This window comes from Vigna umbellata, chromosome 1, assembly GCF_029865625.1.
Source record: "Vigna umbellata cultivar VRB3 chromosome 1, Vumbellata_1.0, whole genome shotgun sequence".
In the NCBI taxonomy this organism is placed as follows: Eukaryota; Viridiplantae; Streptophyta; class Magnoliopsida; order Fabales; family Fabaceae; genus Vigna; species Vigna umbellata.
In genome coordinates this window covers 98,298,661-98,322,198 of record NC_142165.1, presented here as the reverse complement: position 1 = coordinate 98,322,198, position 23,538 = coordinate 98,298,661, and the positions used below count along the sequence as shown (strand labels likewise).

The following is a 23,538-nucleotide window of genomic DNA, read 5'->3' as shown; positions in this document are numbered from 1 at the left end:
CATAACTACTTGAGAACTTCATTTAAATTTGACCTTAGTTGCATCTTCACCAAAAACATAATATTTAAAAAAAATATTAAAAAGATACTCTAATAAACCAAAGCAAAATGACATACTGATAAGCTGTTAATAACTCACCTTTTTTTTAAACAACCAAACAGACAACTAATTTTTTGAACATTCAAATGTTTAATCAAGATCAAATTATTCAATAAAAAAAGTTTATAAAAACAAGTGATCATATAAAATAATAGAGTTTTTGGAACTCAAACCCATGTAAATTCTTGTAACCGCCTTCTGTGTTCAGCTCCTACAAATAAATAAAAAAATTGTGGAGACCATTATAAAATAAAATGAATGCAAAGGATGCAATTCAATGCCCAATAGTTGGCGTAACAAGGGAACTTCCATTCCCCACTCGTTTCGTCTATCATTCCTAACATCAAGCGTTTGACACGAAAGCGTGTACAAAAATATAACCTTATTCTATATTTTGTCATCCTAGGTTAGTGAGAAATCAGCATAACAGAACAATATGGTTTGTGATTGACGATGGGCTGTTCCAATCCCAAAAAAAAAACATTGGAAAAAATACCTCGTACGAGTTACCAGACCACACTTCAGGCCGGAACAGAAAAGTTCTGGTAACACCAAACACGTGTGCTAAATGAGAATTGGACATTCCAGAAATCATGCCGAAAACATAATTAACTTTAGGTATAGGTGCATCATGCAAAACTAGAAACCTATAATGTACAAATCACCTTCAAAGCCCAAAATGCAGCAAGTGAAGAAATAACCTGAATTTAAGCACACCTATAGTCCTATCGATTCAACAATTTTCATCAAAGATACACATAAACCACACGAGTTTCGGCCTCCTCATGTTCCACTCCAGAACATCGGTCTTCCTCAAATTACCTCCTCCATTCTGCTTGAATTACCTTTCCTGCAAGGCGAACAGACCCATTGATGATTACGATCCATTCATAGTAAAAAGAAGACATACCAGAATGTGACTCTGACTCAGATTGAAAATTGGAAGTTCGCATCTGCTAAGTTGTTCAATTGCTAATAAAAGGAACTATGCCGTTTCAGAATTTGCATTTTAGACATGTTTGGCATGATTAAGCTAATCTGACAACTTAGCTAACAGTAATTTGAAATAAGTGAAATCATTTCCAAAAACCACTATATAGAAAAAACTATCACATACCATTCCCATCTCTAGAAGATGATGATACAGTTCTGTCGCTTCTGTTGCCCCCTTTGCCACCTGAGTGAACTGGTCTGTGTGTCCTGGGTGAATGCGAACTAATTTTGCTGTTAGTTGAGGATGGCAAAGAATGGCGCCGGGTCTGGTTGTTTCTTTCACTTCCATCTTGTCCAAATCTTGGAGATCCTTGTGCCCTTAACTTTGCCTTTGCAGATTCAGTTGCTGCCATGTAACTTGGCAATGTTGGACTATTCTGTATTCCATTATCTGCACGTTCCTGTTTTGCTACATTAGAGCCTTTTCTGTTCGGTTTCTGGTTTTCACTGCCTATTGGATCTTCCTTGTGACTCAAATCTCCATTTGTCAAGAGAGAATTTTCATCTCCACAAATAAGCTCTGGCAAATCTATGGGCTCATATTTTACTTCATCGGAAATATTTTTATCTTTAGTTGTAATTTCAGTCAAGGGCTTCGATTCCACAGTCACTTGATTACTAGTTGGTGTGTCAAGCATTTCGTTACTAGCTGAAAGTCTTGGAGTAGTTTCTATATCTTGCACGCTGGAAACAGTTAAGGCTGCTTCCTTCTTGACCTTGTCATTAAAACTAACGACCTCTTGTTCTGAAACAGCAAGGGATGAGGTAACTGTGGCCTTTTCCAAATGTTCCTTTGGCATCTCAGTTTCAACTTCTGCAGGAACAGCATTCTCAGCAACAGGATTATGAACCTTTCTCAAGTTACGTTTAACCTTTTCAAGCTCATTTTGTGGATTTTCCTGCACGGGATCTGAGGGTTGACTTGGAATTTTCCTTGAGTTTCTTTTGGGTTTCTCAAATTCAGGATTTGCTAGCACTGGGACTGAGTCAAAATTCGAAGTAGGAAGCTTCCTGTTGGTACGTTTTGACTTACTCGTTTGAGTATCTCCAACTGAAATATTGCCATGCTTTCTTTGAGCCTTGCTATCCTGAATTTTCTTGGGTTGGGGAACTGGTTTCCAAAATTGAGATGCTGACCAGCGCTCCAACCAACTTAGGACTGAATTTGGATCACCCGGAACATATTGCAAACGCAATGCCATTATTGTAGTTGACGAAGTAAAAAGCTGGAACAACAAACATCATTATTACATGCCCAAGTTAACTGATCATAAAAGACAAATTTTAGTGTTAAGATAGGCAAGATTATTGGCATAGAAATATACAAAAAAAATAACTATATTCACCCACAAATTTTAGTGTTAGGATAGGCAAGATTAAAGACAAGTTCACCACATAGAAAATTTAACCAAACAAAAGAATAGACACAACTAACATCCCACTCAGACCCAGATAGAACAAATACAGTCTCAACATTTTAAGATGGGTAATCATAGTTTCTTGGTATGAATTCCTCCTTCCATACATACATCCCAGGACAATCAAAGCCTATTACTCTTCCTGTGAACAACTCCCAGTGTTTATGACAAAAGTAGCAGTAAATAAAGTGTTGAACCTACGATTAAGATTAAAATTGAGCATGCACACACTTTAGCAACAACTAATTGATTTTACAATCCCATCATTGGATTTAATTTATTTAAATTGGAGTCTCTAAAATTTTCAGTTTAACTTTAAATATGTTTGCAATTCCAATCTATAAATATAAGAAAAAGTCTTCATCATTCTTAAAAAGTGAATTTTAAACTTAACTCAATCTCACTTCACTCGCCATCATGATAAGAACATCAAATGTGAGAATAGTGAAAGGGCTGATAAACCAAACAAACCTCACTAAAATAGACTCTAATACCATGTAACCAAGTGAATTTTAAGCCTAGTTTAACCTCAAAACCAACTTGTAAGGATCTCCAACCGCCGTGACAAACTAACATTTCTTGGTTTACCTAATGACCACAAATTTCATAAAGATAGTGACTTTGAAAGTATGAGCACCTGCCTCTACATTCATGCAAAAGGTTACTCTTACTTTAAACAATGGTAAGTCAACAACAAAAACAAAATTGTTGTGAACAGCGGGAGAGTATTACAAGGATTGCTTGTAATTTGTGTGGTGTGGACACTAGAATTCATATGTATAATAAAGAATATATGTAGTAATAAGGAACAAAATCAATAATAATGAGAAATATTTTCTTAGACATTTTCCTAATTAATGTAATAGGATCATATCATATTTTTCTATTTAATGTAACCAAATTATCTTTAACAAGGGGAATGGGGAACAGCAGGCCATACACAACCATTTTTAGGCCCAATTTCATCTTGAAGGTGATGATGCTCAGACGGATAGTGTACACAAGCGTTTATGGTTGTAATCACTTCCGTATCTATTGTAACTAACTTCAGTCAGTTATGCTGAGTTGTCAGTTACTTAGATTAGCTGTAGTCTAGTCAGTATAGATTGCTGTGAACCTGAGAAGCCACAAAAGAAAATGTAGATCTTTGGTCCATACTAGACATCCTGTTGTTCATTGGACTCAAAATTGCAGATATTACATAATCATCTTACATAAAACCTAAATAAGTATTAATTGAAAAATGTATATTATTACCTGACGAAACCAATAGCATTAGTGTGGAAAACAATTACAATCTTTTTGGAATTGGTCCATATTTAGAGAGGTTAATGGAGTGTTTTACTGTCTCTGTCACAATGATGTTTTCTCACTACAGACATTCAAATTTTTACATTTAAACAAAATACATTGTGATAGGTATCCAGAATTTACTAGAGAATTCCAAGACAGATTCTTGGATGTCTTATTAGAAACAGAACAGAACAGTTCTACTAATGTGGTAAGAACAAGAACAATCACATACAACACTCAAGGTCTTTCAAGAGGACCTGTCTCTCCTAACTTTTCCCCTTTTCAAAACACTCCAAAAACTCCCTGCTCACCTCCTAAAAAGACTATTTATAATAGTCTGTTACAGTTATGTAATCACAACTGTACTAACTACCTTCTTTTTTTCCTTCTTTTGTAAACTGTATCAAACCTATCAATAACCCTCCATGAAGATTCACCTTGTCCTCAGGGTGAAATTCTGGAAATTCTTTATGAATGCAGGAAACAGATTCCCAACTATTCTCAATATCTGAAAGATGTTTCCATTTGATAACAACTTCTTAGTCACCTTGAGTGGTCTTTCTAGTATCTAGCCGTTGTTCTGGATACACTTCTAGAATATAGTCTTCAGTAAGTGGAGGAGGCATGGGCTGGGTAGATGTGGCTGGCTGCCCTCCCTGGTGACTAGTGATGCTACTTGTCATGTCTGGGGTCTCCCCTTTCCCTCTCTTATGATTACTTGCGACAATAGAATTTCCCACATCTCTGGAGAAACTTCTAGTTATTGAATATGGCCTATACACATTATTGCTCCTGTTTTCATTCGGTGTTCCCCCTGTTGCTATAACCTGGTTTCTTCCCCAACCATCTGAGCTTTCATCACCAATTCAGCAAGATTAGTGGGTTCATATAATTTGACCTCAGCCTTGATATCCTCCTTCAACCCATTCAAGAAGATGCCACCAGCTAATCCTATTGAATCCCCTTCAAGAACCCAACATATTGTTCAAATTGCTCAATATAATCTTCCACTAAACCTGTTTGTCACAAGCCAATCAGAATTTCGAAGGAATTTTGAAGCATCGTTGGTTGAATGCCTCCCACATAGGATTTGGATTGCAGGTTTCCTGCCACTAAAACCAATTCAAGGCTTTCCCTTCCAAAACAACCATGACAGCCTGCATTCATTCCTCTTCACTGACTTCCTTTAATCGAAAATAACTTTCCAATCTGTTAGTCCACCCATAGGCCTCCTCTCCTGCAAAGACAAGGATGTCCAGTTTTCTCCATTTTGAGGACACTACCGAACTTTTCTCCTCATTCTCTCTGCTTCCCTCATTGTCTCCATTTGTGACCAAATCATCATCAGTCAGTTTCGTTATTGAAGACAGTTTCTCCACCACACTGTAAACCCCAAATCATGTCTTCCAGATGTTGGAACCGTGTATGATACTCGTTAGCATGTTCTTGCCCCATCTTTTCAAGCCCATCCAATCTTGATTCCAGTCTTGTATTCACCATGCCCCACAGGACCAGAAAAGAGGCTCTGAATACCAGTTGATAGGTATCCAGAATTTACTAGAGAATTCCAAGACAGATTCTTGGATGTCTTATTAGAAAAAGAACAGTGCTACCAATGTGGTAAGAACAAGAACAATCACGTACAACACTCAAGGTCTTTCGAGAGGACCTGACTCTCCTAACTTTTCCCCTTTTCAAAACACTCCAAAAATTCCCTGCTCACCTCCTAAAAAGACTATTGATAATAGTCTGTTGCAGTTATGTAATTACAACTGTATTAACTACCTTCTTTTGTAAACTGTATCAAACCTATCACACTGTAATTAACCAATTTACAAGGAAAAACTAATGAATTTAGTTAATAACATTAAACTTGTCCTACATTTATAAGTTCTTTCCAAATCTACCTTTAATATTAACGAGACATGCTTTATTTTATTTCTTTGAAATATTTTGTATTCTATTCAATTCTTTTTATCTCTCTTCATAATATATTTATTGCTCTTGTTGCATGTGAAGAGAAAAAATAAAGTTGTTTAAGTACATACAAGGCAAATTGGACTTCAAAAAACCCTTATGCACTGATTTTTTCCACCATCTATTTATTGAACCTGAAGAAATGACTCATAATTAAGAGTATTTTGAAAGAAAAATTATCTATGCTGCACTTTATAGTGGTTCTCATAAAAAGGACCGAGCAAAATCTCTATTTTAATTTTTATAAAAAGGACAAGAGGGAGCATACTATTGTACATTCTGGAATGAAACTTGCACAGAATAAGTAGCCCAAAAAAGGAACTTAACATGAACATAGAGTAGTTACCTTAAGAATGAATGCATTTGCTGACAGCTTTGTAATTTTCGTGGATATAGCAATTGGCTTGACAAATTTCCCATCCTAAAGGTACAAGACATCGAGAAGGAAAACTATTAGCAGTAGTTAGAAATATAACACATGCAATCGTCCCCCACCTTCTCTCATCCCTGACTTGTGAACACTCAAAAACACAAAATTATCTAACAACAGCTAACTGGTGCACTACCCAATAACCAAAAGAAACTCATTACAAAATTCACAAATTGTTCAGTACAGATTGTTGACGCATAGCAATATTTCACCATGTAAAAAACTAGTTAAGAAAAGTTGAAGACAATCTTAACAGCCTGTATAATGCACCAATTTCTTCTGATTATGACAAAAAAAGTAGTGCATGAAAATGACCATCTTATTTTTGTAGGAATGAATAATTCAGAATAAACCTATTGCGTCATATAGTAAGTGTTCGTATTTAATAGAATCAGTTAGCTCGAATGTGACAAAGAGAATCAGGTAAGCTATAAATTCAGTTGCATATCGGCACCCCACTCCCAATAACCCAGAAGAATACTATGACCAAGACAACACACGCATTTGTCACTTGCATACTTTTCCATACAGAGAGTTTAATCAGAAGAACAATATGAGTGACTAACAATTATTTACTGAGAATTCAATTTTTTAAAAATTACCAGAGGGTTCAATATATTGTACTTCTCATGGATTTCAGAACCAACATTAGACTGCCTAACTCTTCCTCCACGAACAAGTGCTTGAAACTTGACAATACCATACATAGTGCATAATGTAACAACAGCTTGTCTCCTAACCAAGTGCCCACGAATGAGTGCTTGCAGCCTTATTATGCCTTTCAAGGCCCTAAATGCTCTTCGAGCCTTCATGAAAAAACTCCGATTAGTTAAGGAACAACGCCAAATATTACAACTTACAACAAGTCACACAATCGAAACTTGACAAAGATAGTTCTGACAGGTCAAGAAATTGTTTGTATGCCAGCCTTTCATAGACATATTTATCAAATTATGAGTGAAGCGTTGAATAACTCAAGAAAGCAAAAGGTTTTACGGATGAAGTACAGCTTTCTATAAAGAGTGTCATAGAAGGGGGAACCCCCAAATCAGGCAGAGTTTATCTTCGTCAAGAAAACAATTTCCCAAGTAACGATAAACATGTCAGTCTTAGATAATATTTACAAAATATGGTCTCAAGTTGGAAAAGAAATATGGGAAGGGGGAAAGATAAATTACAAAAGCCCAGGGATTATAACTCTAAATATCACATTAAGCGTCAAGGTTCAATTCTAATAATAATAAACAACTACACCTCGTAATTTCTTGATCCACCAAAGCCTCCAAGTCAGATGTAAAGATAATTTACAATAATAGCAGATGTAAAAATCAACTCCACTCAATTACTATTCTTTAGCAGTGTAGATTAAAACATACTTTTCATATTTAGAGTTCAGTTTTGCTTTCAGACTAAAAGACATTAGCAATTTAATCAGTAAAGCATTCTATAAATCAGTTAATTGCATACCAAATAACCCCTGAAAGCAGCTTGTGCCTTTGTTGCTGCTTCCTCCAGCCTCATTTTCTCGGGATCCAGTGCATCCTCTTCATTAGTAGATCCTACTAAGTCTATTTCTTGATTGTCAGGTAAAACATTTTCCGCTTCTTTGTTATCCACTTCCTGGACTTCATCGCGATTGGGAATAGCATCAGAGGTTGGTTCTAAAGTCAAACCCGTTTCCGGCACCTTGGAGGTAACTATTACTCCTTCTTTTTTATTAACAAGCTTCTAAATGAAATTACAGTAAACCAGAGTCAGGTATTTTATTACAGAAGGGAGAGTCCATATGACATACTATCACTGTCATTGAGAAAAATAAGTTTAAGATATACTTTTAACATTATAACAGAATCAATAATTATTAGCAATATATGACTAATTGTAGGTTATTTTCAAATTCCTGAGTGCCAACAAAGGTCAGCACAGTGCAAAGTAGTAACAAAAGTTAAGTCCTGCAACAACAACACCAAACCAGAATGTATTATTTAAGGAGAACGGAATTTGTGTTCTCTACTTCCTGTTTTCATTCTCTCTGTCCATGACAATGTATGATTAACAGTACCGATCACATGCATTAAAATTTAAATGAAAAAGAACGCTAGCAACAAGCTCTCTAGTACATCTAACTTCTTATTTAATGAACCTCGCACATGATTTTGTAGTTTTCAATGAATTTTATCCAATAAAAAGTGTAAAAAAGAGTGCTAGAGTGTCTTGCATTTTTCTTGAAGAAATATATATTGGGCTATTTATGTCATGAAAAAAATAATGCAATTTGAAAGAATATTTGTAAATGTATTCGTGAAATATGAATATAGATAAACATGAACAGAATGGTGATGTTGCCTTAATTATCACAACATTACCTCTCTGCCTTTTGAAATATTGGATTTGGATGACTTTTTCCCAAACAGTACGGTTTTGATCCATTTTCCAGGTGACTTACCCATACTGGAACCTGTAAAAGAAGGTAAAACTGATCTCTCAGTTGATCTCCATGATTGTTGCTTCATATTAGTAAAATTGAAAGTATGTAATTATCCTGAAATCAAGCACGATGCCTGCTTGGCTGCTTAACTAGATCACCAAATTCAATTAACTTAGTGCAACTAAAAGAATTTACAGTGAACTCGTCAGTTCCTTTAGTTAGCCAAGCATATAGGTGGGATCTTAAAAAGCCTGGCATGCCCTCCATTTGGTACGCGAAAGTATTCAGAAAAAAAAAAAAAAAAGATAATGTTATGATTTTCAAAAAGAAATTTTTTTTTAGAGGTCAATAAAGGAAATTACGTTAAATTTATAGCGATAATCAAACAATACCTAAAGACACATGTAAATGATAATATAGAAGTTAATAGACCTTTAAACAAAAATAACGAATCTTCTATGTATAAAAGCACATCTGGCGACGGCTTCTCAATAAATATAATTATGCAAAGAAAATAACTTATACAATAATAACTTTTTTCCCTTTTCGCATTATTTTTAGCAGAAACATACAGTAGCTTTTTCTTCCATTAGGATGTTAGTCTCTGAATAACTAACTACCTTTCCTTATCAATAAAGAAAAATCATCAATGATTATGTAATCAACAACAGAAAAACAAAATTTCCCAAATCTAAATCAAGTATTATCAACAATTTGGGATGACATAATTACTGACCAATCAACTATCCACAGTAAATAGTCAATAGATATCATGCTCAATTAGTACCATCTTTTAAACTGATGCAATAATACAGCACTAAAAAAAATGGTATCATGTCCATATCCTTTTTAATATGATGCACCGTCACTCTTTGACTTTTTCCAAACCCCATCGCTAATCCTCGACTAAAAAACAACAAGCCCTATAAGCCACCGACAATCATAGCGTACGGAAAGGAAATGATGAAAAAACAAATACAATGCAAACTACGTTTGATCTCTCGAGCTCGAAGCTCCTGCCTGTTGAGATTCGATTGAGCACTACAAATCTAAAAGACTACAAATCAACAGTAATCAATCAACAACATACAAGCACAAAACAGAAAAATATATTAACACACAGCGAAAAAAGGTAATTTAAAATGGAAAAATCGAATTCACCAAAACCAAAAATCGAACATATTTCACTTGAAATTCCGCAACACTGAAAATGTATTAACGGACGGGAAAGAGGTAATTGGAAATGCGCCAATACAGAAACCCTAGAATCCACAAGATCTGCTATGTGCAAGAACTAGGAGGCACAGAACAGTGCTCGGTCCTTGAATCAGTGTCTGAAATTGGTGCCAATAAGCTAGAATGAGACTAGATCTGAAGATTACCTGACCAATGTGGAACCTTTTCACTTCAAATCTACCATTACTGCGAACCACAACCAAACAATGAGAATGCAAAATTAAAACAATAATTTATTTCCCCATTTGTTTAGTTTACTATTCTAGAGCAAGAGGATAAATATATACAGAGGAGTGAACAAGAGAAGAGAAAGAACACAAGAAGTTGGTGTACCATGGGAAAGAGAGAGAAGATTGATCTAAAGCTGCCTAAACTTTGTGGTTGCTTTGTTTGATGCTGCTGCTCTCTGTAAACTGTGCTAGCTGGATGAGTGAAATTTGAAATAACAAAAAATGTCTGAAAGAAACTGAAATGCCTGGATAAGTTGTAGGGAAATCACCACGTGTCACTCGTGCACAGTCTAGAACCCTCTTCGTAACCGTCCGATTCAAATACTTGGCTGATTTTAAATCGTTGACAACAAGAATGGTTTAATCCAAGGGTGAAAATGAGAGGATGTGCTGCACACGAGGACACGCTAAGAAAAAAGAAGTTGCTGTGATTTAATAGAAGGTTGTTTCTGGGAGTGCCAGTGCAGTTACTTCAAAACGAAGTGTTCCAGTTTCTTTAATCTTTATTCCGAAGCATTGACAAATGACTATTAGACCCCTGTATCTCGAACTGTGCTTCACGCGTTGAGTCGCGTCTGGTAGAGTTGAACCGTTGATGGAATTAGGTGCAGGGCAGAGATGAAAGCGCGTGGCTTGTAATGAGGGTAGTTTGCGTGGTGCAAGGTTTGGAAGCCACGGTGGCAGGAACAGTGTGGGAGATTGCGTGGAGCATGCGATAAAGAGAGAGTGAGGGTGGTGTAGTGAAGTTAACAGCCCCACCTTATCACTCCCCGTAATAAACGCACCATATTCAAGCCGTTTTTGTATTTATGGGCGGGCACAGTGATTTTCTTACGTAAAATTTATATTTTGTTTGTGTACAATGAAAACAACAACTTAAAACTTATCATTACAATTTCAACTACTATTATTATTTAGCATTAATTTACATATTTAAATATTTCGTTATTATCATATGATGACTGAGAACATATTTTTTATATCAATAAATTTACTGTGTGAAGTAAGAGAGAGTGAGACAATCACCTGCTTGTATTAGTTGATTTGCAAGTAATGGAAAGCGACAATTTGAGAGTGATGCACCCAATTTCACTATTTACAAAATGAGGAGATTTGAGGTGATGTATTGTAGGGGTTCGTTACAATGACAAAATTACTCATTGTTTCTTGTTTGAATCTTGATAAATTATGTTGTATCTTTTATAAAAGTTAAATCATTCCATCCATTTCCGTTTTTGTATAAATATCTTAAATAGGTTAGGTTTTCCTTCTTTTCTTTATGTATATCAATTTGATCTCTAATTTAAGAACATAGATGTAATTAGACCTTAATGTGAGCCAGTGTTAAATAAATCATGATTGAATGTTAAATAAAACATGATTAGGCATGTTTATGTGTAATTTTCAACTTTCGTGGCTTAATAAGCAATTCATTAAGTGGAAATTTGTTTTTAAAATTGAAAAGATAGAATATTTGACAAAAATAGAGTTTATGGCCAAATTAGGTATTAAAGTCTTAGATTCATTTATCAACTTTGAAAATTGAATTCACAGTTAGTAAAATTATGGTTCATTAATGAAATTTTTGATGGTTTGAAAACTGGTTTGTTAGAACCATGTGTTTATTGGAAATGAATGTCAGTAATTTTTTTTCTATTGTAGTTTGCAATTCATTGTTTAGTGATTTTTTTTTTCATGATGTGTTGTAAAGTTTTTGGAAACTATATTATTGGTTTTAGAGTATGATGTGTTTAAATGTGAGTAACGTTTTAAATATTAGTGTTTGTCTCACGTGTTAAACTATGTTTTACTTGTGGTCCCATCTTTAAAGTCATGTGGGAGTATCTATTTTAGTTTAGTTTAATATATATTTTAGTGTCGTGTGTCAAATTACCATTATGCTATGTGGCTCTGGTAGTGTAATGCAACAGTGTTAGTGGCACGTGTCACTATGATGTTAAGTGTCATTATCTTACTATCAATCTAGTTATTTTATTTTTATTTTGTCTCAATTTAATTATATTTCCTTTAAAAGAAAGCATGTTGTCCCTCTCCAAATTGAAATAAAAATTAACTTTACAAATATTTTATTAAAATTTATATTTTTATTAAATATTTTTAATAAAATTATAACTTTATTTAAAATTATTTTTAAATTTTAAATTGTTTAAAAAATGTTTTAAATTATTTTAAAATTTTACATCTTAATTTGTAAAATTGTTATTTTTAAGCCAACTCAAACATTTGTATATAATTTATTGAATTTTACACATTTTTAAAATATACAATGATTTAAAAAAAATTGAAAAAGTTGTTAAATTATTTTATTTTGTGAGATGCAAATGATATACAAGTTCATAATATTTGTTAGTTTAAATTATTTTTGAATTATTTTCTATTAACATTACTTTTTACTAATAACTTGACAACAATTTAAAAAACATAATCTAAAATATAAATATAAATAAATTTAATCTTGTTAAAAATATTTAATAAAATTATTTATATAATATTTATAAAAATTAATGTGTTTAAATTTGAAAAATGACAAAATTGTTTAATTTTTAAAAAAATTAGGTTTGAATCAAGATAAAACAAAAATACACGACACTTGGTATGAAGTGACACTAAACTGAGACAAATAAAAATCAGGAAACCGATTTAAGATTTTCCTTAAGGCTGTGTTCACTTCGAGGGTATTTATTGTTTACTAATATTATCGAGCGATGAAAAGCAATGCATTGCGTGTTCATTTGAAGGTATTTGCGCGCAAGTAATGCGATTGATTTGCGAGATGCACTTCTTTTTGGTCACTCGTCAAGTTAAGAAGATTTGGAGGGATAGTAGCATGAATTACTCATGTGCCCCTCACATTTTAAATTTTTCCAGAACCACTGCTCATTTGTCCTAATTTGTCCTCATTCAATTGGGGTATTTTACTAAATTATAATTGAATTAATTTTTATAAATTATTTTTAATAATTTTTTTTATTTTTTTCCTCTTAATAAATATTTTTACAAATAAATATAACATAAACAAATATCGTTTTATATCACCTTAATACCTAGGGACATTTTGGTAATATTCAATTTCTATCAATTAAACAAAATTTTTAAAACTGTCACATCAATCAAATCCTACACTAATTCTCAAAAACTTTACCCCTAAATCCACTCTCAATCACCTTCAAATCCACTCAAATAAACACAAAAAAAATTACCTTCAAATCCCCTCAAATACATTCAATCACTATCCCTCAAATCATCTCCTCCAATCAACCCCAAGTGAACACACCCTAAAAGTTAGAGACGAATTAAATAATTTAACCTTTATTTTACTACCCATATTTATTTATTTATTTAGTTTACAATTATCCCTAAAATTTGGTTATTTAGTCATTTGAAATTTTGTATTTATTAACTTTTTCTCTAAACATGCTCCCTATGTATATCAACAACAAAGTTCAATTAAAGACATTTAAAAACAATCATTTCCCAAACAAAACTCAATAACTAAAATATAAAGATTTAAATATAGTTCTCAATCAAAGCAAAATCTAGTGATTAAGTCACTTTTATATCTACATCATTTATCTTTTAGTTCTATTAAAATCACAATATTTTAGGGGTCTACAATATTAAAATCACAAAAGAAAAGAAAATATAAGAGAGAGAATATAAATATTAAATTTTAACCCATGAATATACAATAATGTAATGAAGATTGCAAAAACAATGTCTACATTTTCTCTACTTATATATAATTACGATGTTCAATACTTTCTAAAAATGTAATTTTAAAATATATTAAAAAGTATTTATATTTATATTATGTAGTATAAAGTATTTTTTTTCAATCAAATCGTTAAAGTATAAGTTTATACTATTGTTTCTATTGAAGAGGGTGAGTGTAGATAACTCCCAACTGATTTCATTCCCATTTTTATTATTTCTTCCTTTATTTATTAAATATTAGACCACTCCGATATTGAATTTTCATATACCAGCAGTATAATTATAATCCAATCACTTTTTAATGTGGTTATAAAGTTTATTTGTATTAATATTTCCACATATGTTCTTAATTATGCCAGATGTATGATTTTGTTGGTCAATTTGATAATATTAGAAATCAATCCCATTGGTTAACATAAATCGAGTTCATACTATACAATTATCATTATCATGATTATTTGTTTTTATTTTGATTAAAATTGAACAATAATAATCAAATGTCAAATGTATACATAATATATATCAAATGATTTAAAATATTTTACATATTATCTAGGTGATATGATTTTAATTCGACTAAAAATTTAAAATAAATAAAAAAATTTGATAGTACATAACATTAACGGCTTTAAAGTGTAAGGAGAAAAAACGTTTGATAGTTACATTCGCTTCCAATCTCAATTAGAATAGAGGCGCAGTTTCCTTAGCATTCCAAACGGAAAAAAGACGGAATAAAAAAAGCGGTCGGTTTTAAAAATTTGAAATTCAAAACAAAACATTACAAACTGACATGTGAGTTGTTCCACTCCACCCAACCAGAGGCATTGCATGTTTTCCCGCTCATTGTGACTTTTATAAACCCATTTTCTATTTTTATATTTAAAACATCAGAAACCACCACCAGTCATTGTTGGTTCTCAATTCTGAAGCAGAAGATGGAAATGGAAGAAACCGTGAAGGAACAGTCTCTCTCTGTTGGTACTTTCTTTCTCCTCCCCTCCCAATTGTGTGAATTTACTTTTTTATTTATTCATTTGTTCATGTTTTTGTTTGGAGTGACAGTCATAATCGTAATAGTTACGTGAAATTGAGTTATGACAATTGAATTGTATGGTGGTTCTGTTTCAGGGAATTCTGCGAGATCTAAACTCCTGAGGTATCCACTACGATCGTCCTCTAAATTCAAAGAAAGCAAACCAGACCCACCTGATGCCACCAATTCCTCTGCATCTAAAAGGTACTTTCTCATGTCTTCTTCTTATCATGTTAGATTACGTCATTAGGTATTTTCTTGATTGAGAGACAATTTCGTTTACTTATTCTTGTCTTAGAATAATTTTGAATCTCGATCTTACTAATATGCTTCTCATATGGATGACATTCTCTGCACCAATTACGAATATTGTACTTAATTCGGCGTTACTCATGTTTGAGGATAAAAGAAATTTAGTAGTCTTTACTTTTATTATTTGTACGCGTTGGTTCCTTTGATTTTTAAAGTTTGTCGCTTTAAAACATAAGTTTAGTCCCTTTGCAGCTTTTACAGAGACTAAAACTCAAGTTATCTTCACTCATAAGGCCAAATTATTAGTTTTTTTGTGTTTGTGGAAAAGTTGCAAATTCTGCAAGTTTAGGCCTTAACTCTCTCTATTGGAGAGCTTTATGTTCCGCTTTGTTTTTAAGCTATCTAGGTTGTGTTTGGGAATTGGGACAGCGGTAGGGAAATCACGTGGTAGTTGAAAATCCCACGTTCACAAAAATAAACAAAATAAATAATATGTAAAGAAAATAATAAATTCATTTCATCATATTTTGGATCGTAGTTATGAAATTTAAATACCCAGAATTGATTTCTTTGAACTTCTGATATTAATTTCAGTTCTTACTTGCTTCGCTGTTTGACCTCTCTTCTCGAGGCAAGATGATAAGTGGCTTTTGTATGAACTGTGAAATTTGAATTTATTATAAAAGAATTTTCATTTTCAGAGGGTTAAGTACTCCTAGTGTAAGCAGAAGTGTTGTTGGTCTTAATTTCTCCGGAAAGGACAAGTCTACTGGTGCTAAACCACCAAGGAGACTCTCTGTTCCTGTCAAAGCCTCTTCCTCTCCAAACCCAAAGTTGATTGGCAACATTACCCCAATCTCAGATACCAGAAAAGTTAGGTATGGTAATGATGACCAAGGGCCTCAAAGCAGAAGTCAAACACCCGCATCTGACATTCCCAAAACTCACGGCCGAATGAAGTTCAATCTCATTTCTTCCTCTTCATATTGGCTAAACCAGATCCAGCTCTCTGAATCTGCTGCTAAGCACTCTGTTTCACTTGGATTCTTCAAACTGGCTTGGGAAGCAAGATGTGAGGTAACAATGTCTATCAGTAGACATTGGGTTTTTTCCTTTTTTATCTTCTTCACTTGTTTTTGTCTGCCATATTATCTTTACGGATTGCAATTTGCAACAGAAAACATTATCTTTTCCTTGTTCTTTTATCAATTATAATTGAACCCTTTTCCGTTTCTTGATTCCTTGGTTCAACGGGAACAACCACCATAGCCGTTCCCTAAGATGCAGGACGAGCTAAAATCTTATGTGCAAAGACATCGGCTTGCTGAACTCGAAGAAGTGAAAGAACTGCTTCAAAGCTATCGCATTGCAGAAAATATAGAGCAGAGCCAAGTTTCTGAAAGCATTTCGCAGGTGCTAGAGGAGGAGGGAACTCGATCCTCTGGTGAAGAAGTACACTGCTGTTCTTCATCCATCACGGATACTGAAAAAGTGAAACCCGAACCATTGGAAACGGAATCCACTCGACTTACTCCTGTTAAAACAGAGCAATCAAAGAAGGAAACTGACCAAAAGAATAACCTCGAATCCACGTTGAGAGAAGATCTCAAAAAGAACCCTGCAAATTCAAGACCTGCTTCTGACAGGGGGAGCTCTGGGTTGGTTAAAAAATCAAAGAAGCCAACTAATAAGCAACAGACTAAGAAGGGAAGCAGCGGGGTCAAGACACAACATAAAAAATCTGATGTTATTAAAGGCAAGAGTGCAACAATATTTCTCTTTCAACATTGATGATATTTGTTTCGTTCAGTTAGTCTGAGATTTCATCATCATTTTTTTTCGCAGTTCCAATCAGCCCTACAGGTTCTGAAGAAAATGCACAGGGAAACAAAGAAAATATGGTAACTCACTCTCTAATAAATATAATTTTTGACAAAGTTGTGAAAAGGGGGTTATATGACTAAATATTTTGCTTATTTCACGTGTAGGACGTTCGGTCAACTGATGAGGTCAGTTTGTTGACAGAAGTTTCGTAAACAAGACTGCAGATATTAATGTAATCCTCAAACTTTGCTTACAGTGCTATATGTTTGCCCAGTTTGTCTCTCTATAGGAAAACAGGGTGAAAATTGTTTTCATACCGTTCTGTGCTTCGTTTCTTGATGTGTTATCAAACCAAACTGAATTAAATATTCTGGCTTGTCTTGTCTATGTGCTTTTATAATTATAATATAGATTTCTGACATGTAATTAGCATGTTTAAAATCATTATTTCTTAAATGATAATACGTTAAATGGTACATAATGTTTAAATTGGAATATGATATATGAAGTTTAAATTTGGAATATGATACCAAAATATATGATACAATAATATCGTCCAAAATGAGAAAATTTTAACCTGAACTTAGATTCATTTTAACCATACAATATATTGTCTTTCTCTCCTTAGAAGAAAATTCGTGTTTTCCGACATGTTCTTGAGACTGAAGTTTGCTAATATTTTCTGTTTTTTCAATGGGTTTGATCATAAGTTGTTTACGTGATTTTTATTTATTATAAGAATACGAAAACACAATTTAATTTAAATTATTATGAAAATTTTCAAATTGGGTTTGAACATAAATTATGTCAACGTGATTTTTATTATAAGAATACGAAAACACTATTTAATTTAAATTATTATAATATACAATTAAGGGCAAGTTTGATTTATCATAAAACTGCGTAAATTATTCCCAGATCCGCCATAAACTATTCCTTGCAAAAAAAAAAGTTTTTAAACACGTACTTTATATTATGTTGTATTATATGTATGTGTATAGTAACCATATACAATAAATGCATTACAAAATAATAGGTTTAAATCCTCGTTTGGTCCTTCTATTTGTGTGTCAATCGCAAGTGGGTCATTGTTTTTTTTTTTCGGTTTCAATCGAGTTCATAAACTTGTAAAAATGAACCAATAAAGCCCTCACCGTTAAGTTTTCACTAATGGCGTCTAATTGTAATGACGTGTTTATGATGATGTGCATTGTTTCATTACGTGAAATTTTTATTTAAATTGGCAAAATTAAAAAAGGAATTAGAGATTTGGAAACCACCGCGTCGTTTGCCTCTAGGTTGCCACCATCACTGTTGCAGCAGGTCTGTTGTGCCATCAACCACACTGGACACGGTGGTTCGACCCTTTCACGCACGAGAGAGAGGTTTCGCCGTTCCCGTCGATGCACCCTCCACCATCACGAACAAGGCTTGTCGCCCTTGGTGCCAACCACTTCATTTTCCTTCTGATTAAGTGTAGGTTGGGGAATATCAGGGTGTATACAAGGTTAGTTTACTTGCCTTGCCAACCTCTGGATTTAACAATTCGATACCATTGTGTATTACCTATTAACTTTCTTTCTTCTTTCATTTTAGATATCCAAGGGGCTGTTCGAGAAGTATGGCCCTAAGAGGGTTCTCGATACCCCAATCACTGAGGTCATTTTCCTTGTGCACATTTCGTATCTCTTTCATACTTCATACTTATCCACTCATTTGGTTTGCAACTTATTTACCATCTCCTTCTGTCCCTCCCTTGTATTCGTTACATTGCTTCACTGTATTTAATTTTAGGTAACAATGGTTGCAAATTGGACACATTTGGTACTTCTTGAGGCTCTAACCCTATCCCAGTTTTAGTCTATTAGATATAGTACCATTCAAGAAAGAAAGAAAAAATTCGCACTGAGAAATTCATAAGTATTCAATTTTTGGTTAAAAACCTATATTTAATTATAAGTTGCAACCTTTTTCCGGTTTTGATTCGGAAAGAGAAATTGGGCAATGGTGGGATGAGGATAGAAGGGGAACAAAAAGAAATGGTGAGAGGGGAGTGGAGGCTTTAACTTCACCAAAGAGGGAACTGGAATTGTTCCTGCACGAAAATAACTCTTTTAGTTTGTTTTTTCAACATTGTTATTGTTATCTACACTCTTCGCTCTCTCTATGCTTCACTTTATATTTACTCTGATAGCGTGCAGGGATTAAATATGGAATATAGAAATGGAAGATTATAAAGATACTGATGAAGGGATTGAATATGGAAGATAGAAATGGAATTTGTTCTTCTGAAGAGATGATAAATCTGATAATGGCTTGGGTTTTTTGATGGCAGCAGTAACAACAACTTGAAGACCAGAAACACTATGTTTGCGGAGGGATCCACAAGCGATGGACACAGAGTCGGTCACCACTTCAAGCTTTTCCAAAGAACATCTAGAAGAATGCGCGGTAGTTTCCAAATCTCTCATTCACTTTTCAATTGCCATATAATAATTCTTTTATTTAAATAAAAATTCCACGTAATGAAACAATGCACATCATCATAAACACTTCATCACAATTAGACGCCGTTAGCAAAAACTTAACGGTGAGGGCTTAATTAGCTCATTTTTACAAGTTTATGGACCCGATTGAGACCGAAAAAAAAACGTTGACCCACTTGAGATTGACACACAAATACGACGATCAAATGAGGATTTAAACCAAAATAATATAAGAAAAGGTGTAATTCGTAATAAATTTATTTAGGTTGATAAGACAATAAACAAAGGACTTCTGAAATTATTAGGTCCTTTTTTATGCGAATCAGGTCGAGTCTAAAACAAATAAATAGTCATGCTTAGGTTGTCTTTTTTATTTTAAGGTTATACTCAGATCTATTTTAAGGTTTATGATGATGTGTTTAAGGTTATACTCAGATCTAAAACAAAGGACTTCTGAAATTATTAGGTCCTTTTTTATTTTAAGGTTATTTTAAGGTCGAGTCTAACAAAAGTTATTTTCACACCTAGAACTGTGATTCACCTACGTCGACTTCCCTGTCACAACAGAAGGCTGAAACCAAGATCAACATGCAATGAAAAATAAGACTTCTTAATTTGACTTATATATTGAACCTATTAGACAATAATCCAAATTCAAATTAACACGATTCTATAATACATGAACTGACATTAACAATGCATAGTCTAGGAGTGATAAAACATAAGATAATCCTAACATTCAAAAACAGTAAGGAATACGACATGAAATTCAATAAGTTGGCACAGTGATTCTTGTAGGTAGCAGTGAAACCTGATACATGTCTTCAAAAGCCCACAAATATATGACGGGTGGTCAGCTTAGTCAGCTGTCCAACTTTGCTCCACAATTTCTCTAACTCGTCTATTGTACTCGCGCTTGTTCGTACTAAAAGTTCGAGCTGCTTCTGAATTTGCAGGAGAACTTGAGTTGGGATCACAAAGTAGTGACTGCCACAGTAATGATTACTTTTCAGAAAGTAATTGTAACATGTTAACTACTATATAGCAAACATGCCAAAGACTAGTACCATGAAGTTAGCAATTTAGACATGCACAATTACTTTTCAATAATGTGCAACAATGTCTTATCCATAACAAATGGTGTACACTATTACAATAAGAGAAGAGAATACTGATACCGTCGTCTGTTAAAATCCATAAAAAGAAAAAAAAAGAAAATGTTATAAGAAAATGAAATCTGAACAGAAAAGGTAAAGTAATCTCCTTACAAAGGTTTCCCCATCACAGAGTTGTCCCTTTTACAACTGAGCTAAAACGCCGTTTTCAGACAATAATCAGTTAATTAGTGGTCCATATTCTGAACCACAAGAAACATGAAGAGAGGGAGGGAGGTGGGAAGAGGAATTGAAAATACACTATATCTGAACCACAATGCAGCCTCTTAACAGATCAGACCTTAAAAAATTTCTTACAAGCCCCTTGTCCCCACAAGAAAACTTGGAAAACGAACCTGTTCTATTAAAATATTTCACAAATTTAAAGGCTCACAATTCTGGAGACTACAACTGACAGTAACGAGGTCAAACATTTAGAAGGGATATGAAAGGACTGACAGACAATATAAGAATCATTAAAATTGAGAGCTACTAGATCAAAACAAAGTGCCTTGAAATCTGTAAAGAGAATAATAAAATGAATAATCTTTAAAAAAAATCATGTTCCTGAGTTGCATTCTCCAATTTTTTGTTGAAAGTGTGAAATTAATGGTGTGAAAGGGAAACCCAAGTTAACAGTGTTGGCAGTGAATCAAGTCATGAATCAGCAAACAGAAAAGGACATTTAAAACGGAAGGTAATGACTTGAAGTAGAAAGCACTTCTAAGACAGAAAGACACAAGTAATTTAAATGGCCACATGATCTTGCAGTAATTTGTGCAAAATGTTGGTGTGGTCATGCATAGGTCAAGGCAAACAAAACCAGACCTCAAGTTGGGAACTAATTGTGCAAATATAAGTGTTTCCCATCTTCTTATTGTAATATATTTACAATGGAATAAAAATAAATGTAGAATTGTTAACTATATTATACAAGATAGTACCTGGATAGAAGTGAGTATTGCAGCTACATCGTATATAGGACTCCATTGATTTTGTAATATATCCAAACAAATACTTCCATCAGCATAAACTTCCCATAGAAGAAAAACGACATTAGTAGCTAGATAGGTAATTTATGTATAAGAAGATCAATCATTTCCACCTTAAACTTACTGTTTGGATGAAACATTCGAGAGACAAATCGTACAGTCGGTGGCTTGTTAGGATAATCCTCAGTAAACTGGAGAGTCAACTTAAACGTGCCTAAATAATTCAAAACGTGAAGACATTGCTGTGATAGGGTTAAGAGAAAAATGTGATTTCCAAGTATGTGAATAAAATTTATTCACTATGAGCATCCAATTTCATTTAATATTCTAACAAAATATCCCTCAGTAGTAAATGTAAATGCAACCTCTAATATTAACGTAACAAGAACAAAAGTCTTATTCCACTGAGTCATCACCTCTGACAGAAACATAAACCAATATAAAAAGAAACAATATAAAACTAACGTATAACAATATAATAAGCAGAAATTAAAATTAGTACTGCCAATCAGAAAGCAAAAAGAAACAATGGTAGCAACGAAATTGTCCCAAGATAGTAGCCATGGTAAAAGCAAGCTCATCTAAAATAAGCTAACCAGTAGCGTTGCATACAATGTAAAAGATGGCTAAATAACAGAGATGACACATGCATAATTTTTTTTCCAAGATATAGTAAGAGGTCAGACTCACCTCCATCCCATGGAGTGTCATCAGGACTGCAATCCAAAGCAGACAAGAAAGCAGAAATTGCTTATCCATCCATACTTTAACAAAGTGGGGAGTAATATAAAACAAAACGAACTGACTATAATATATAAGTAAACCGCACAGTGGATCTTCTATCCAATTCAACTCACCCAAATATGACAGCATTCCACAGCATTATATTGTTATCCTGAGGGGCACCACTGATTCCTGCAGGTGGGTCCTGTTGCAGCCTCTTGAAATCTCTCATGAGCCTCTTCCTAGCAGGAGTCGACATTGCTACCACCAAGAAAAACTAACAGCCACAACAGATAAAACATGAAAGACTTCAATTCTCTTTCCAACAACAACAAAAATAAAGGAAAAAACCTAGTTCACACACACACACAACTAAAGTTTCTACAAAACATAGCAACAACAAAAACAAACCCCAAAATTAAACAGAAAAAAGAAAAAAGAAAAAAGAGTGGGAATTTCCAAGGAACATTGAAGGGGGGCTTTGATGCAGATCCACCCTGTGTACCAATCATCCAGCGTTTAGGCCATAACAAACGCAAATTCAAAAGAAAAAATGAATAAAAAGAATGATAAAAAAGCGAAGTAATTGAAAGTGAAGGTAAAATGAGAAGAAATCGAGTCACCGAAGCATGTGAGTCTGAAAGATGGCGAGAAAGAAAAGCAAGAGCAATAAAAGATGGAGGATCGTGGGATCCAAACTGTTGGCGGCAGAGAAAAAGTTATTGCTTCAATCTCACGACATTGATTGGCAGAGCTTAGAAGCGTGCCGTAACTGTGCCTATATCTGTCTCTGATCACCCGTTTAAAATATGTACATATTTTGGTCGAATGTTTCACGTACAAGAACTTTAAGTTCAAAAAATAAAAATAAATAAACATTTAAACACATTCAGCTTTTACCTTTTTACTAATAATAAACATCATCTCCCATTTTACCTAAATTAATACTTAATCTTAATAGGTATTCTCATTAACTTGATATTGATAATTAACTAAATATATCTACATAGTTGATTTTGAATGTTAATCCCTCGTTTCTTTTTAGAATACTAAAATCGTGTAAAATAAAAGCTTCTAAAAATAAATAAATAAATAAAAAGCACACAAACCCTTACATCCAAAAGCTTAGCTAAGAACATGTAACGAAGATTGAAGTGATAAAACGAAAATCATGTCATCCTCTATTGAGTTTTGAAGTTACAAGTGTAATTGTTGTATAATCAAGATTGATAAAT

At 33.6% G+C, this 23,538-nt stretch overlaps 3 protein-coding genes across 6 annotated transcripts; 1 reads left to right on the top strand and 2 right to left on the bottom strand.

Moving 5' to 3' along the window:
* Positions 1–659: 659 nt before the first annotated feature.
* On the bottom strand, positions 660–10,329 carry IQD31 (IQ-domain 31). 2 transcript variants are annotated; one of them, XM_088105033.1, is made up of 8 exons: positions 10,208–10,329; positions 10,021–10,060; positions 8,577–8,668; positions 7,678–7,935; positions 6,813–7,016; positions 6,127–6,201; positions 1,217–2,318; positions 660–949 (listed from the first exon to the last, which is right to left on the bottom strand). In XM_088105033.1, the coding sequence occupies exons 3-8, from the start codon at positions 8,658–8,660 to the stop codon at positions 918–920; spliced, it is 1,755 nt and encodes a 584-aa protein (XP_087961159.1). In that variant the 5' UTR covers positions 8,661–8,668; positions 10,021–10,060; positions 10,208–10,329; the 3' UTR covers positions 660–917. The 2 variants fall into 2 exon arrangements, with proteins under 2 accessions (XP_087961159.1, XP_087961158.1); XM_088105032.1 differs by having other exon boundaries at positions 7,678–7,938; positions 10,208–10,328.
* A 4,328-nt stretch (positions 10,330–14,657) lies between these two features.
* LOC124821409 (uncharacterized) lies at positions 14,658–17,374 on the top strand. Its single transcript, XM_047293284.2, has 6 exons — positions 14,658–14,817; positions 14,968–15,076; positions 15,826–16,201; positions 16,394–16,880; positions 16,970–17,025; positions 17,113–17,374. Exons 1-6 carry the CDS (start codon positions 14,775–14,777, stop codon positions 17,158–17,160), a joined length of 1,119 nt encoding a protein of 372 aa, XP_047149240.1. The 5' UTR covers positions 14,658–14,774; the 3' UTR covers positions 17,161–17,374.
* A 2,649-nt stretch (positions 17,375–20,023) lies between these two features.
* On the bottom strand, positions 20,024–23,112 carry LOC124821370 (ubiquitin-conjugating enzyme E2 2-like). Of its 3 annotated transcripts, none has more exons than XM_088105031.1 (6): positions 22,927–23,112; positions 22,438–22,800; positions 22,271–22,296; positions 21,705–21,794; positions 21,533–21,621; positions 20,024–20,421 (listed from the first exon to the last, which is right to left on the bottom strand). In XM_088105031.1, exons 2-6 carry the CDS (start codon positions 22,560–22,562, stop codon positions 20,293–20,295), a joined length of 459 nt encoding a protein of 152 aa, XP_087961157.1. In that variant the 5' UTR covers positions 22,563–22,800; positions 22,927–23,112; the 3' UTR covers positions 20,024–20,292. The 3 variants fall into 3 exon arrangements, with proteins under 3 accessions (XP_087961157.1, XP_047149206.1, XP_047149198.1); XM_047293250.2 differs by having other exon boundaries at positions 22,438–22,580; positions 22,927–23,111; XM_047293242.2 differs by lacking the exon at positions 22,927–23,112 and having other exon boundaries at positions 22,438–22,580; positions 22,771–22,907.
* Positions 23,113–23,538: the final 426 nt, after the last annotated feature.